This window comes from Myxine glutinosa, chromosome 10 (assembly GCF_964187855.1).
Source record: "Myxine glutinosa chromosome 10, kmMyxGlut1.1, whole genome shotgun sequence".
Classification (NCBI taxonomy): Eukaryota; Metazoa; Chordata; class Myxini; order Myxiniformes; family Myxinidae; genus Myxine; species Myxine glutinosa.
Genome location: NC_136270.1, coordinates 23,756,003 through 23,771,042, shown reverse-complemented (window position 1 = coordinate 23,771,042; position 15,040 = coordinate 23,756,003). Strand labels below are relative to the sequence as shown.

General features: G+C 42.9%; 1 protein-coding gene across 6 annotated transcripts in view; it reads right to left on the bottom strand.

Annotated features, from left to right (window-relative positions):
• Positions 1-15,040, bottom strand: part of LOC137434339 (growth arrest-specific protein 7) — a 517,476-nt gene that overhangs the window by 80,653 nt on the left and 421,783 nt on the right. For 4 of the 6 annotated variants that reach the window (XM_078785450.1, XM_078785449.1, XM_068127241.2 and 1 more), the window contains exon 2: positions 4,780-4,888. In XM_078785450.1, the coding sequence (XP_078641576.1) occupies positions 4,780-4,888 (109 nt within the window). The remainder of the gene's footprint in view (positions 1-4,779; positions 4,889-15,040) is intronic. The other 2 variants (XM_068127242.2, XM_068127244.2) reach the window with 1 other exon arrangement.

Genomic DNA, 15,040 nt, shown 5'->3' with positions numbered 1-15,040 from the left:
TAGCAAGTGCCCTCATCAACAAATGTCCTCATCAACAAGATGCCCTCATCAACTAATGCCCTCATCAACAAGATGCCCTCATCAACAAGTGCCCTCATCAACAAATGTCCTCATCAACAAGATGCCTTCATCAACAAATGCCCTCATCAACAAGATGCCCTCATCAACAAGTGCCCTCATCAACAAATGCCCTCATCAACAAGTGCCCTCATCAACAAGATGCCCTCATCAACAAGTGCCCTCATCAACAAATGCCCTCATCAACAAATGCCCTCATCAACAAGATGCCCTCATCAACAAGTGCCCTCATCAACAAATGCCCTCATCAACGAGATGCCCTCATCAACAGATGCCCTCATCAACAAGATGCCCTCATCAACAAGATGCCCTCATCAACAAGTGCCCTCATCAACAAGTGCTGTCATCACCAAATGTCCTCATCAACAAGATGCCCTCATTAACAAGATGCCCTCATTAACAAGATGCCCTCATTAACAAGAGGCCCTCATCAACAAGTTCTCTCATCAACAAGTGCCCTCATCAACAAGTGCCATCACCAACAAGTGCATTCAACAACAAGATGCCCTCATCAATAAGATGTGCTCATCAACAAGTGCCCTTATCAAGACACCCTCATCAACAAATGGCCTCATCATCAAGTGCCCTCATCAGCAAGTGTGCTCATGAACAAGTGCCCTCATCATTAAGTGCCCTCAACAACATGTGCCCTTATCAAGACACCCTCATCAACAAATGCCCTCATCATCAAGTGCCCTCAACAACAAGTGCCCTCATGAACAAGTGCCCTCATGAACAAGTGCCCTCATGAACAAGTGCCCTCATGAACAAGTGCCCTCATGAACAAGTGCCCTCATGAACAAGTGCCCTCATGAACAAGTGCCATCAACATCAAGTGCCAACATCATCAAGTGCCCTCATCATTAAGTGCCCTCATCATTAAGTGCCCTCAACAACAAGTGCCCTCATCATTAAGTGCTCTCAATAACAAGTGCCCTCATCAACAAGTGCCCTCATCAACAAGTGCCCTCATCAACAAGTGCCATCACCAACAAGTGCCATCACCAACAAGTGCCATCACCAACAAGTGCCATCACCAACAATATGCCCTCATCATCAAGATGCCCTTATCAACAAGAGCCCCTCATCAACAAGTGCCCTCATCAACAAGTGCCCTCATCAACAAGTGCCCTCATCAACAAGTGCCCTCATCAACAAATGCCTTCACCAACAAGATGCCCTCATCAACAAGATCTCATCAACAAGTGCATCAACAAGTGTCCTCATCAACAAATGCCTTCACCAACAAGTTCCCTCATCAACAATATGTCATCAACAAGATGACCTCATCAACAAGATGACCTCATCAACAAGTGCATCAACAAGTGCCCTCATCAGCAAGTGCCCTCATCAACAAGTGCCCTCATCAACAAGTGCCCTTATCAACAAGATGCCCTTATCAACAAGATGCCCTCATCAACAAGATGACCTCATCAACAAGATGACCTCATCAACAAGTGCATCAACAAGTGCCCTCATCAACAAGTGCCCTCATCAACAAGATAACCTCATCAAGTGCCCTCATCAACAAGAGAAGTTGATGAGATCATCAACAAGTGCCCTCATCAAGACATCCTCATCAACAAGACATCCTCATCAACAAGACACCCTCATCAACAAGATGTCCTCATCATCAAGACACCCTCATCAACAAGACACCCTCATCAACAAGACACCCTCATCAACAAGTATCCTCATCAACAAGATGTCCTCATCAACAAGATGTCATCAACAAGATGCCTTCATCAATAAGTGCATCAACAAGTGCCCTCATCAACAAGATGCCCTCATCAACAAGATGCTCTCATCAACAAGATAACCTCATCAAGTGCCCTCATCAACAAGAAAAGTTGATGAGATCATCAACAAGTGCCCTCATTAACAAGTGTCCTCATCACCAAATGTCCTCATCAACAAGATGCCATCATCAACAAGATGCCCTCATTAACAAGATATCCTCATCAACAAGATGCCCTCATTAGCAAGTGCCCTCATCAACAAATGTCCTCATCAACAAGATGCCCTCATCAACAAATGCCCTCATCAACAAGATGCCCTCATCAACAAGTGCCCTCATCAACAAATGTCCTCATCAACAAGATGCCCTCATCAACAAATGCCCTCATCAACAAATGCCCTCATCAACAAGATGCCCTCATCAACAAGTGCCCTCATCAACAAATGCCCTCATCAACAAGTGCCCTCATCAACAAGATGCCCTCATCAACAAGTGCCCTCATCAACAAATGCCCTCATCAACAAATGCCCTCATCAACAAGATGCCCTCATCAACAAGTGCCCTCATCAACAAATGCCCTCATCAACAAGATGCCCTCATCAACAGATGCCCTCATCAACAAGATGTCCTCATCAACAAGATGCCCTCATCAACAAGTGCCCTCATCAACAAATGCCCTCATCAACAAATGTCCTCATCAACAAGATGCCCTCATCAACAAATGCCCTCATCAACAAGTGCCCTCATCAACAAGATGCCCTCATCAACAAGATACCCTCATCAACAAATGCCCTCATCAACAAGATGCCCTCATCAACAAGATGCCCTCATCAACAAATGCCCTCATCAACAAGATGCCCTCATCAACAAGATGCCCTCATCAACAAGATATCCTAATCAGCAGTTCCCTCATCAACAAGTGCCCTCAGCAACAAGATATCCTAATCAGCAAGTGCCCTCATCAACAAGACAAAGCAGCTGGTAAAAAAATTATACTCTTAGATTCTCTGCCAACTTAGCTCCGTTGTACCAGCTCTTCAAGGAAGGGTACAAATTAGCAATATCTTTGTTTGTAAAGAAAGATAAAAGCAAAGGCAGGAAGGAGTGAGAACTACAGAAGGAGAACATAAGCTCGATATGACTTTGAAAGTTAATTTGACATTATTTTAAATCATAATTAATAAATGATAAAACATTGCAGCGGTGGAGGGTAGAGGGGAGGGAGGATGGACCTGAGGCCATCCAAGCCAACATCTCAAAACTGACCAGGGCAATATAGGACAAAACAGACACGTGGATAAAAGACCGAGTAAAGAAGGAAACACCATTGTTTTGGACAGTGAGTACATATCCATTGTGTTTGCTCATAATGGGGTGTGTAACACACATCCTCTCCAGTCAAGTGTTGTCCAAGGAAAGGAAGTGCATGTCAGAATTCCGCTGTTGCTTATCAAAGACTGATAGTATACATTTCTGGAACCCTAAACCTTTAAATTAGACCGTTTGGAGAAAGTCTTTCGCTCGATCCCAAAAAGGCTTCCTAAAGATGTCGAACGTAAAAGAAAACCCTTTAACAGCTGTGCAACTATAGTATTGGATGCGAAAACTTTTTTCTGTTGGTATACCACCTTTGGTGCCCTCATCGCTTATCAACAAGATGACCTCATCCTTTGGTGGTATACCAACAGAAAAACTTTTTTCTGTTGGTATAGGACATCTAAATGTTACATATGAAAGAAGTGCAATTTTTGCCTTCGCCCCCACTTCCTATGTCTGCCCCATATAGGCCCACCCCCCTTCCGCAACCCCACAACTCCTAATGTCATATGTATATCCTTTACTTTTTCTTTGCGATTCATCCAAACTTCATTACCCTCACTTTTCCATCTATCCTTCGCATATCTCCTCCTTTTCTCAAACTCTTTTGTTAAATACAGTATATTACCCCACCCCGAGCCTCACTTCCTCCTTCCATACAAATATAATATGTACATAGCCCCTAATTCCGCAGAAGCCTTTTTACCCTCTCTGCCGCCGTTGCAGCGTTTGCTGCAATTTCTGAAACTACTTTTTGCCCCGATTGTTTCTGACCTTTTTTGTTGTGTTGACGTTCCTCTGCTGTTGTTTTTTTTTGTTTTTGCCAGTGCCGTTGCATCTCACGAGGCCCTTCCTGCAGGTGCGGTTACATGGCACAAACAAAATTCCTTGAAGTGTTTACTCGTGGATTTGCAAACTCGCAAACAACCGAGATTTGTTACGGGAAGTAATTTTCCCGTCTGCGAATGCCAATCGGAATTGCTCCCGGTTCCTCCCATCGGGTCGTGGCTGTAAAATCTCTGCCAGCAGACATTGTTTTGTGGAGGGAAACAAACCCTGTTTTGCCGACACGATATTTAATTATTGCCCGGTCAAAAGTCATAAATCTACGGTTGGGGTTATTGGGAGTAGGGAAGAATCTCCGCGAGTGACCGCGGCACAGGTTACAGATCACCAAAGCAGCCGGCAACTACGATTATGCTCAATCATGTTAGGAGCTGTAATATATCTGGTTAAAATGCCCCAAGCTGCTGTGAAACTATTACTCAAGAACTACACTTCTTGAGGTTTATTCACATGGATGTTTGTCTTGGATGTTTTCTTGTTTTTTTAATTTATTTATTTATTTAATTATTTTGTTTTGTTTTGCTTTATCCTCATATTTTTCTAACTTTCTCTTTGTCCCTTACCTAGAATGGCTGAATGCCTTGTCTGGGGCGATGTCCATGAAAAAAAAAATAATAATAATAATAATAAATCAGCATTACACTGTGGAATTGTAAGAGCAAAGATTCATTTTAAGAATCGTAATTCATTTTTTAAGAAGTGTAAGAGCAAAATGTAATTGTAGCGTTCAGCTTAAGCTTTTTATTCCTGGCACAATTAAAACTCCACCGCAGTGCAAGAGGTGCGTCATGCGTCCTCACCATTCGTTTGAGTGTTCACGTAGTATATCTGCCCCGAAGGTGACGGCACGCTTTTCCAACCCGGAGGGAGGTTTGAATCCACCTCCTCCGTGGCTGGATCTCCACCCTTCTGCGGCACACAGGCACGAAATGAGTGAGCTTTCAAAGCAACTTCTTGTTGTTTATTGAGATGTCAGATGAAGACACAAGGCAAATGGATCTGGGAGAGGTCGATACACTGGCAGCAACAGGGATAAAAGATTCCAGCTGAGTTAGCAGATAGGCAAGAGAAGCCAAATACATTCTTACATCTGTTTATAATCTGGACTACCTCATTCTGTTTAGGATATATCAAAGGCCCACGTGTACATCTGTGAAATTGTATTGGACGCGGTGCGCACCATGTGTTCATCTGTCAGCATTTGTCCATTTGTGATTATTGCTGATATAAGTCCAAAGTGACCGCTTCCTGTAAATGTTTCCACATCACAAATGTAGTCACAGATTTCTGATATCTCATCAATTAAAAACAAATAGTGTTACGTGTACTGTCAGGTCTCTATATACGGTACATATGAAAGTAATATGGTGTGTTCCTCCCAGGTTGGTAAAAACAATTTTGTCTCGACCTTTGACCTGAGATGTTTATCCTTCTTTACTCCAGAAGGGAAACGTGGAAAGGGTGGGCGGGGGTAGATGCCAGCTTCTTTGTTTAGGATGCTTCTTCAAGTATATTTTTTACGTTATCCAGGTGCCCATAACCAGCGTGGAGGGGATCGGACGGAGGAAAACAAGACGTCGGTGGTCACGTGTCTCTCTCTGCAATGGAATCTGTCACGCCTCGTATTCCTATCTCATCGACATCGGCCCTCGCTCTTCATTCATCACTGATTACCGCAAACCATTCCGTTTCCAAAAGGGAAAGTAAAAAAATGTGGCTCAGAATTGCCAGTGTGTTGCAGTGATTTAAAGAGGCACGGAATGTGGTAGAAAACTTGGAGGCACCCGGGCTACACTCTGACAATAAGACTTTTGTCATTTTCTGCTGGAGGCAGTTCATCAATCTTTCGTTGGTTTTATTGTTTGCGTTCGGTATGTTTTCCTCATCGTTTTCAGGGCATTTACCTTCACTTCCTATAACAGCTTGGAATTTCGTTACCTGTATCCTCGATACTTAGACAAGAAAATAATGTTCCGAAAGCAGCTCGTCTGGTATACCGAGAAGTGGTCAAAACAGGCAAACTTAGCGATAAAGGACTTCAAGTGGCAACGGAAAGTATGATAAGTGTGTAGCCGAAGCTGAAGGGAGGGGGAAAAACCACACCGGTCACCGACTCATTAATCATGCGTTAAAAAAAGTTAAGGAACAGAATAGAAACTATTTGAAAATACACAAATCGACCTTGAAAAAGTGGAGCAAGCCAACTAGGCGAGTTAGATCAACAGAGGGTTGAAGCCGGTAAATCAATTAAAGAGCCGGTTAAAGCACACGATCTAAGTGCTGTGTGTTGAGATTCTCGATGTGGATTATGAAACAATCTTGAGGCCCAACTGTTGATGTTGGACTTCATGGTGATCTCCACAGTGCAATAATACATTTCCGTATAGATAAAATGACATGTGCTACAAGTGTGTGAGAATTTCATGAAGCAGGGAAAGATCAAACCGAAGACGATACTTATTTTAGCGTCATAGTTGGTCTCTTTCCAGCGGAACTAACAATATAGAATGAAAACTAGAACGGCACTCAGAAGAGCGTAGACCTCCGCCAGAATGAACAATTCACGTTTCATATCCCACTGAGAGGCCAAGTCTGAATCCGCACCTGAACCAAAATCAAATCGGCTTGTTCTTTTCATAAACTCAACTCATCCACCAAGTTTTGTCATAATCAGTCCACAACTTTTGAAATATGATGCTCTATATCGTTTTTCGGCCCCATCTCTAAATGGTGAAGAATCACTTTAAAAATTAGAGATCCGCATCGGATCTTCACCAAATTCTAAAAAGTTCGTGCTCGTCACAAACCTAACCTGTCCACCAAATTTCATCCAAATCCATCCATAACTTTGAGACATCCTGCTAACAGACAGACAAACAACAAGAAACAGGGGTGAAAAAATAAAGTAAATGTGTTTTTGAGTTAAAAAGGCAACTTTTGATAAAATCCAATAATGAAAGTGAGTTTACTGTTATGTATTCAAAAACGCTGTTGCCGTGGCATCTCGGATGAAAATGGCAATCAAATGTGCAAGATAAAAGTAAAAGATTAATCCCAGAGTCATGACCCGTGTATAGCACAAAGAGTGTTTTTCAACATTGGGAAAGGTTATACTGTATAATATATTCCAGTAGAAAAACCCATCAAAATGATGGATGACCCTGCAGTATTTTCACACTATTCAGCCTTGAAAACTCAGGCTAAAACCGAAATTACGTACAAAACCTTAATTATTTTTTTTTAAATGCTCATCCCGTTATTTGGGCGATGTATAGGCAATAGACCGCTGTGTCGATTGCTTCTCAAAATAAAAAACCTAGATTAGGCCGAGAAAAATATATTTCCGGTCTCTGGTCAGCGCGCGCATCGATTTTGACCCTGCGCGTCAACAATTTTTTTTTTTCAAATTTCCAACGGTACCTACAACAGCGCGGCCTGTTGTTGCCGGGCCGGCGCGCTATCTCAGGAAATACGATCGCCATTGGTATCGACGTTCGCGCACGGTTCTTCCCTACAAAACTACGTTTAGTTTGTCCAAATCCATCCAGCCGTTCCAAAGATATGAGTAGTGTTGTGTGCCGTGACGTCATGAATCCAATCGGCTGGATATTGTCATTTATTGAAACTAAGACGTTCTTTGTCGGGTTCCTGTGAAACAACCAGAAGGCCTAGAGAGCTGCCGGTGGTCTCGTTAGTTAGGCCCGGGTCCTATCTCGTTTGTCATGAAGTCGTAAGTGTGTGATAATCTGGTGGACTGGGAGAAGAGATTGTGGGAGACCATCGGCCTGTTAGACCACTTGCGCATGCGCAGTGTTGACGCGATCGACACATTGGAATGTTTGACGGTACGGCGAGGCGATCTCGTGAACGAAATGGCAGTCTATAATATGCTTGAAGAACTTAATGATTTTCAGAAAAAATACATTTTTAAATAACTTAAGCTTGTGTTCATTATTTACAAAAAGGCCTACAGTCCCATTGGCTGTCTTTAATTTCTCTCTGGACGGCGCCACGGCAGATGAGGAAGGCATGAGGACACAAAAAACAACACCTTTATATGTGCAATCCATGCTTTTCAAAAAAGAAAAAGAAAAAAAAACTGCATCGCCGCATCAATTCTGGAACTTTGATCTGACCAGAGACCAGCAATATATATTTTTCGGCCTTACATGCATGAAGCAAAAACATGTCCACTGCTAATGACGGGCAACGAATCTTTCGTTTTCATACTAATCAGCTTTGAAAACTCAGGGTAAAACTGAAATTAAATACAACAACCTTAATTTATTATCCAAATAACACCCAAGGATACACACAATAAATTTAGATGCAAGAGGCCATTCTGCCCATCATGCATGGGCCACATCAACACCAGACCAATTATATAAAGAGAGAAAAATGCAAACTCCACAAAACTGCACATCCCTTTATCTGGGTGGTGTATAGACGACAGACCGCTGCCACGGTCGCTCCCAAAAGGAACACACGGCTGCAAATGTAGAAGCAGGTCATGTCTGCGGCTTGTGGAAGATATATTTTTTGCATATGTCCAGTTGCTTTATGCACGGCTGGTGGAAGATATGTTTTAGAACTGCATTAAGCTCGTGGATCATGGCAAAAAAAATTTGCGCCCGCGAAAAACTGAGAATACATGGGACACAGGGCCGCTAATGTAGAAGCAGGTCGCAATTTATCAACCGCGAATATGCAGGACTGTACACACATATACATATATACATACACTGTATAATATATACATATACATATGCATATATATATTGCTGCGGATCTCCCGTTCCCGTTACAAAGGGAGGATTAAACCCCTTTTTTCCCCCTGGGTCTTCGGGTCCGCGAGACCGAATCGCCACTTCCGGGCAAACGTGAAAAAGGGTCTCGGGACAAATTCGCACACCCACGCTGCCACGAAAGCAGGGATCGAGCCTCACACAAGCCACGCTTAATCGAGTACGCCCGAGCGGTATGCGTATCACCTGGCTCATGCTGTTACTTTTATTGGAACCCGATTCGAGCGGTTTTATTCATACCATGCGAAGCCAATGGATGGAAGGGACAGGACGGTCAAATCAGAGGAAGAACACAATTTATTATTTATGTACAATGATCAGAATGAAAGGAAAGGGACACAGAGCAGAGCTTAATCAGTTTAACTTAAGCCCAGACAAATGGGCCCAATCACTCACACGGGGTAATGGAAGAAGAGCAGGTTTGCGCGCCAAGCGCGCTTTGCCGTCGGTCACCCCGGGGCAGCTCGCCCGGCACGGCTCTCCGATGTTCACGGCATGTATCCAGGCGAAGGCAGGCAGGAGGAAATCCTCGCGGCGCGTATGCAGGCAAAGGCAGGCAGGAGGAAATCGCGCGTCTGTGGCCCGGCCCGGGTCGTCCTTTAGAGCGTGCGATTAATACAGCGCAGAGCACGGGGAACGGGGGAAAGTTCGTGTACAATAGGCAATTCGATTCCTCGTTCTGCAGCTACACTCGCGTTCTCGTCTGCCTTCTGCATTCTGACTCACGCGCGTCCTGCTCCTGTTCTGCTTAATCTCGTGCCGTCCTGCTTAATGGGCTCGGGGCAGGACCTTATATGGCACCTCCCCGATCTTACCCGAATGTTCCAAGCCCCACCTCCTGCCGCAGTGGTAAGCCACTCCCCTCGAGCCCTGATTGGCGGCTCGTTGCTTACCGGCCACTCCCCCTGCAGCTCGTCTCTTCGGCCTCGGTAGACTTGTTCATGCCTGCCGCATGGCTTTTCAGCGCCAAACCAAAAGCATCAAAGCAAAGCGCCAAAAGAACACCTAATGTCACTGGCCTACTCAACACAAAACTAAACACAGGAAAGGACTACGCTTACATTCACTAAGAAATAACTGAACTATCGCGAGGCTACATGTTGTGGTGCAACTAACTAAGAGGGGAAATTCATCTTTATTTCAAAACCACAACAATATATATATATACATATACAAATAGATATACACACACACACACACTATATTAATTATATATACAATATATAAATTTTACATATATATATATATATATATATATATATATATATATATATATATATATATATATTTTCTTAGGCTGTCTGTCGCTAACGACAATGAACGTGACTGAACTATCGCGAGGCTACATGTTGTGGTGCAACTAACTAGAGGGGAAATTAATCTTTATTTCAAAACCGCAACAATATATTATATATATATATATATATATATATATATATATATATATATATATATATATATATATATATATATATATATATATACAAATACATATATATACATATATATATATATATATACAAATACATACATATATATATATACAAATACATACACACACACACACAATATATTAATTATATATACAATATATTAATTTTACATATATATATATATATATATATATATATTTATTTATTTATTTATTTATTTATCTTTTTTTCTTCGGCTGTCTGTCGCTAACGACAATGATATACATATCATTACAATACAATATACATACAATATACAATACAATATACAATGATATTCATACGTGAAGGCGTATGGGTCAGCACTTGTCTGCACAACGATGGGAAATGAAATGACGAGCTCACTTCACTGTAGCTCTGCTAAGCTCAACCCTAATAGGTGGAGCCGGTGCTGCGTCTTATCCAGAAGAGCCTTTTTATTCCTGGCTGCTTCCAGAACTGTTTTGTGTACCACCGACAGGTTAATGTGTGGCAGGCATTTCCTGTTGGTCAGGATGTGTGCAGCAACAGCTGGTGTGACACTTACCTCCTAATACCAACTCCGGTAATAGGGTCTGATCTCGACTTAATGTCTTGTAAGGTTTGACCAGCTCACTCCGGGGAAGAGCCTCTGCTCCTCACTAAAGTCATGTGACCTACTCCGATTGAGGAGTGGTCTAATTGTATGACCATGCATATTACCTGTCGGGGTTAGGATGTGTGTATTTGATTGACTTGTACTTCAGCCTTCAGGCTGAGGTGCATGTCTATGCTCATGGGACAGTATTGTTGGACTGCGTACTTTGGCCATGGGGTTAGAGTACACGTCCCAAGTTGTTTAAAACTTTGGATTTTTTAAAAACCTTTTAATTGCAGGTCTACAAGAGCTTGGTGCTGCTGTTGTTGTTGTTGTTGGTGGTGGTGGTGGTGTTGGGGTTCTTGCTTGAGTCGATTTTTGAAATGTGGACCCATTGGTCAGACAGCTGCCGGACTACACCTACATCTGTCGCTTGACTCTACCCACCATAGCACCGAGACAAATTGATATGGCCGCCATTTTTGTTTCCTGGTGGGCCTAACACGTGAGGCCTGTAGGCATCTGCTATTTGTACACTGCCAGGGTTTATTGCGTCAGATTCCATTGCTTTTTGGGGTCGAGTGTTACTCATGATGAGGGACCCCGAAAAATATAATCATATGTCGAATAATAGCAAGGTTTAATCAAGCTCGTCAGAATGCACAGTACATCGGAACATACGGTAATGAAGCGTTATGTTATATTTATGTAATAATGTAATTTTTTAATGGCTCCATATTGGGGTTAAGCAATCTGTGACCGTGTGACGAAGCAGCTTGTTCTGATATAACCTTGGGAAGGGTGCCATGGATAAGAGGTTATTTTTTAATAGTTAACTTTTTTTAATAGCGCATTCAATGTGTGTTTCCAAAATGAGCTGCTCATCTTTAAAGAGTGCTTTAAATGTACGTTTCCCAATAGGCTCATTACCAGATTTTGTCACAGGTTGTGACCACAGTGTAGTCATTATTGTTCATATAAAGAAGACTTTCCAAATAAGGGACAGGACCTACTCCTATTGAGGAATGGTCCAATTGTATAACAATGCATTCTTGTCCTTCATTGTTAGGATGTCTTTGTTTGATTGACCATGTGCTTCAGCCTTCCTGCTGAGGTTCATATGAATGCTTATGGGTCAGTCTTGTTGGACTCTGTACATTGGCCAGGGGGTCAAGGTGCGTGTACCAAGCTGTTTAAAAATTTCGTTTTTTTTTTACCTTAAAAAAAAAAAAGGCCTCCCTCACAAGGTTAGGGGCAATTAGCCTGAAACATGAGTCTGTGGATGTCGCCTCTATAGGGTGGACTTGTCTATAAAATTGAGAATTAAATTATCTGGCTGCAGTTCAATTCTATGGAGATGTAGGGGCTGCAACTCTGCTACGCTTATGACTAATAGGCGAACTCTGTGCTACTTCTTAGCCAGAAGAGCCTTTATAAATATATATAATTATATATATACTGTTGCGGTTTTGAGTTTTGTACAATAAAGGTTAAATTTCCCCCTCATAGTTAGTCACACAACAACATGTAGCCTCGCGATAGTGCAGTTATCTCTTAGTATTTGTGAGCATAGTCCTTTTCCTGTGTTAGTTTTGCGTTGAGTAGGATAATGAGAGTTAGGTCCTTTTCATTTGTTTCATTGCCTTATGCCGCCTTACACCTCCTTGTGCTGCCTTTGGCTTTTTGGCGCGAATTAACATGAGGCAGGCCTGGCAGGTCGAGTCGGGACCGAATGAGGGCGGCAGAGAAGCTGACGGTAAGCGCAAGCCGCCAATCAGGGCTCAAAGGGAGTGGCTGCGGCAATACGTCACAGGGCGTGGTTGGAACGTTCGAGAGGGCTCAGGGCGTGTCCATATAACCCGTTGCGCAAAGCCCCCACCAGGAGTTGGGTGAGTTTGAGCAGTTCATTTCGAGTTGAAGGAGTTCGGGAAGAGGTGAGCTTGTGCATTGAGCTATTGGAGAGGCACGTATTGATGAGAGTTAGCAGTCCGGAGAAAAGACGCGCATGAACCAAGTATAAGCGCTCGTATTAAAGTGATGCTCGGTTGAGCTTGAGGCTAAGCCTCTGTTGCATTGGGTTACGCGAGTGATAGCGCGCCGGTGACTCAACGCTCTGTGGAAAGCCGCCGAGAGACGCGTACATTCCCTCCCGCCTTCCTGCCTCATCTGCTGCCTTTTGTTCGAGAGACGCGCTACAAGGGTCCTTTCCACCACCTGTTTGCCTTCATTGCGGGACGTGCTGGGACCGTGGAGAGCAACGCCGGGTGACGCCGCCATTCCTGGACGACCAAGGCAGCGCGTGAACATCATCCTGCCTGCATTTCCCCTTTGAGAATGTGATCGGGCCCATGTCTGGGAATTAAGCATAAGACTGTATAAGGCTGCTCTGTGTCTCTGTCTTCTACCAAATTGAACATATAAGTGTAAATAGTAATTAAATCCTGTTATTCCTTTATTCGACCGTCTCATGTTTTCCATCATTGACAAAGCATGGTACGAATAGAACCGCTCGAATCAGGTTCCAATATTAACGGTAACTGCACGGACCACGTGGTACGCAATCCGCTCGGTGTACCCAAATTACACATGGCTCGTGCGAGGCTTGGTTCCCTGCTTCCGTGGCGGCGCAGGTATTTAGGTACGGGCGAGACTTGTCCCGAAACCATACCTTGCGTTTGCCCGGAAGGGGCGTTTCAAGTCTCGGTTATGCCGGCCCAGAAAGAACAAGGAGCTTAATCTCCCCTTGGTAAGGGTAGCAAGGGTGGCGGAAAACCGTAACAATACAATATATATATATATATATATATATATATATATATATATATATATATATATATATATATATATATATATATAAAATACATATCATTTATTTATTTATATATATATATATATATATATATATATATATATATATATATATATATATATAAAATACATATCATTTATTTATTTATATATATATATATATATATATATATATATATGGTGGTGTGAGTTGTCACTTTCGACGAATCTCCCCTCTTCGTTGGCGTGCTCACTAAGCATTGTGTGTTGTGTGATGACTGGATAGGCCAATGCAAGACCCACAGCGTCAAGCACAAACATCACAGGTATAGACTGGTCCTTGTGGAGAATGAAGTTGGCAGGTTTTTCTTTCTTGCCTCCACTGTCTCTTGATAATAAGCACACACACACACACACACACACACACACACACACACACACACACACACACACACACACACACACACACACACACACACACACACACACACACACACACACACACACACACACACACACACACACACACACACACACACACACACACACACATGGAAGAGCGAGGTAATGGAGGCCCTAAAGACAAAGTATTGATGGTGGGGTGGTAGGTAAGAAACAAGCATTCTGAGTATTGAGTTGCAATACATGTCCCCTACCGGCAGTCTGTCGTCCGGAAAACTGTTGGGGAAATTACCAAAGTTCAAAGTGCCATAACTTTGTCAAAAATGATCGAAACGTCGTGAAGTTCGAACATGATCTGTAACTTATCATGAGGAAACCATGTACCAAGTTTGAAATCATTAGCATTAAGAGTTTAGGAAAAAAGTCCGCAAAACTGTTCTTTGCGTGACGGACTGACAGACTGACGGACTGACAGACGGAGGGACGGAGTGCAAACCTATAGTCCCCTCCGGTGTACACCTGTAGGGGACTAACAAGCAAGGGAATGAACAGGAAATAGAGAAGAGGGTAGGAGAGAAAATAACCTGTAAGAGAAAAGGTTAGATTAGGTTAGGTTAGGTTAGGTTAGGTTAGGTTAGATTAGATTAGGTTACTGGATTTAGAAACGTTTGCGGTTTTGGCTGAGGGGTGAGTATGCGATTGTGGTGGATCCTCGCTTGAAACCTTTGAGGGAAAAGTATAATTGAATGGCCTCAGGAAGGATGTTACAGAAACAGGATAAAGAGATGAACAAAGAAGTTGGTATTTTAATCTTTTCAATGTAAGGGCATTCCAGATCCCAGACTTCAAACCTGCGACGAGCATTACAACACAATGCTTAACATGAGATAAAGCACGGAATTTCTCATCTTTCGTCCCTCCAGTTTAATCTCTGCCTTCTCCAAGCTCCCTCGAGCCATCGCAAAAGTCCCACTGGGAAGTTAGATGCTTTGATTAAAATTTATTATCGACGTCTCACAGGCAGCATGCGTATGGTTGA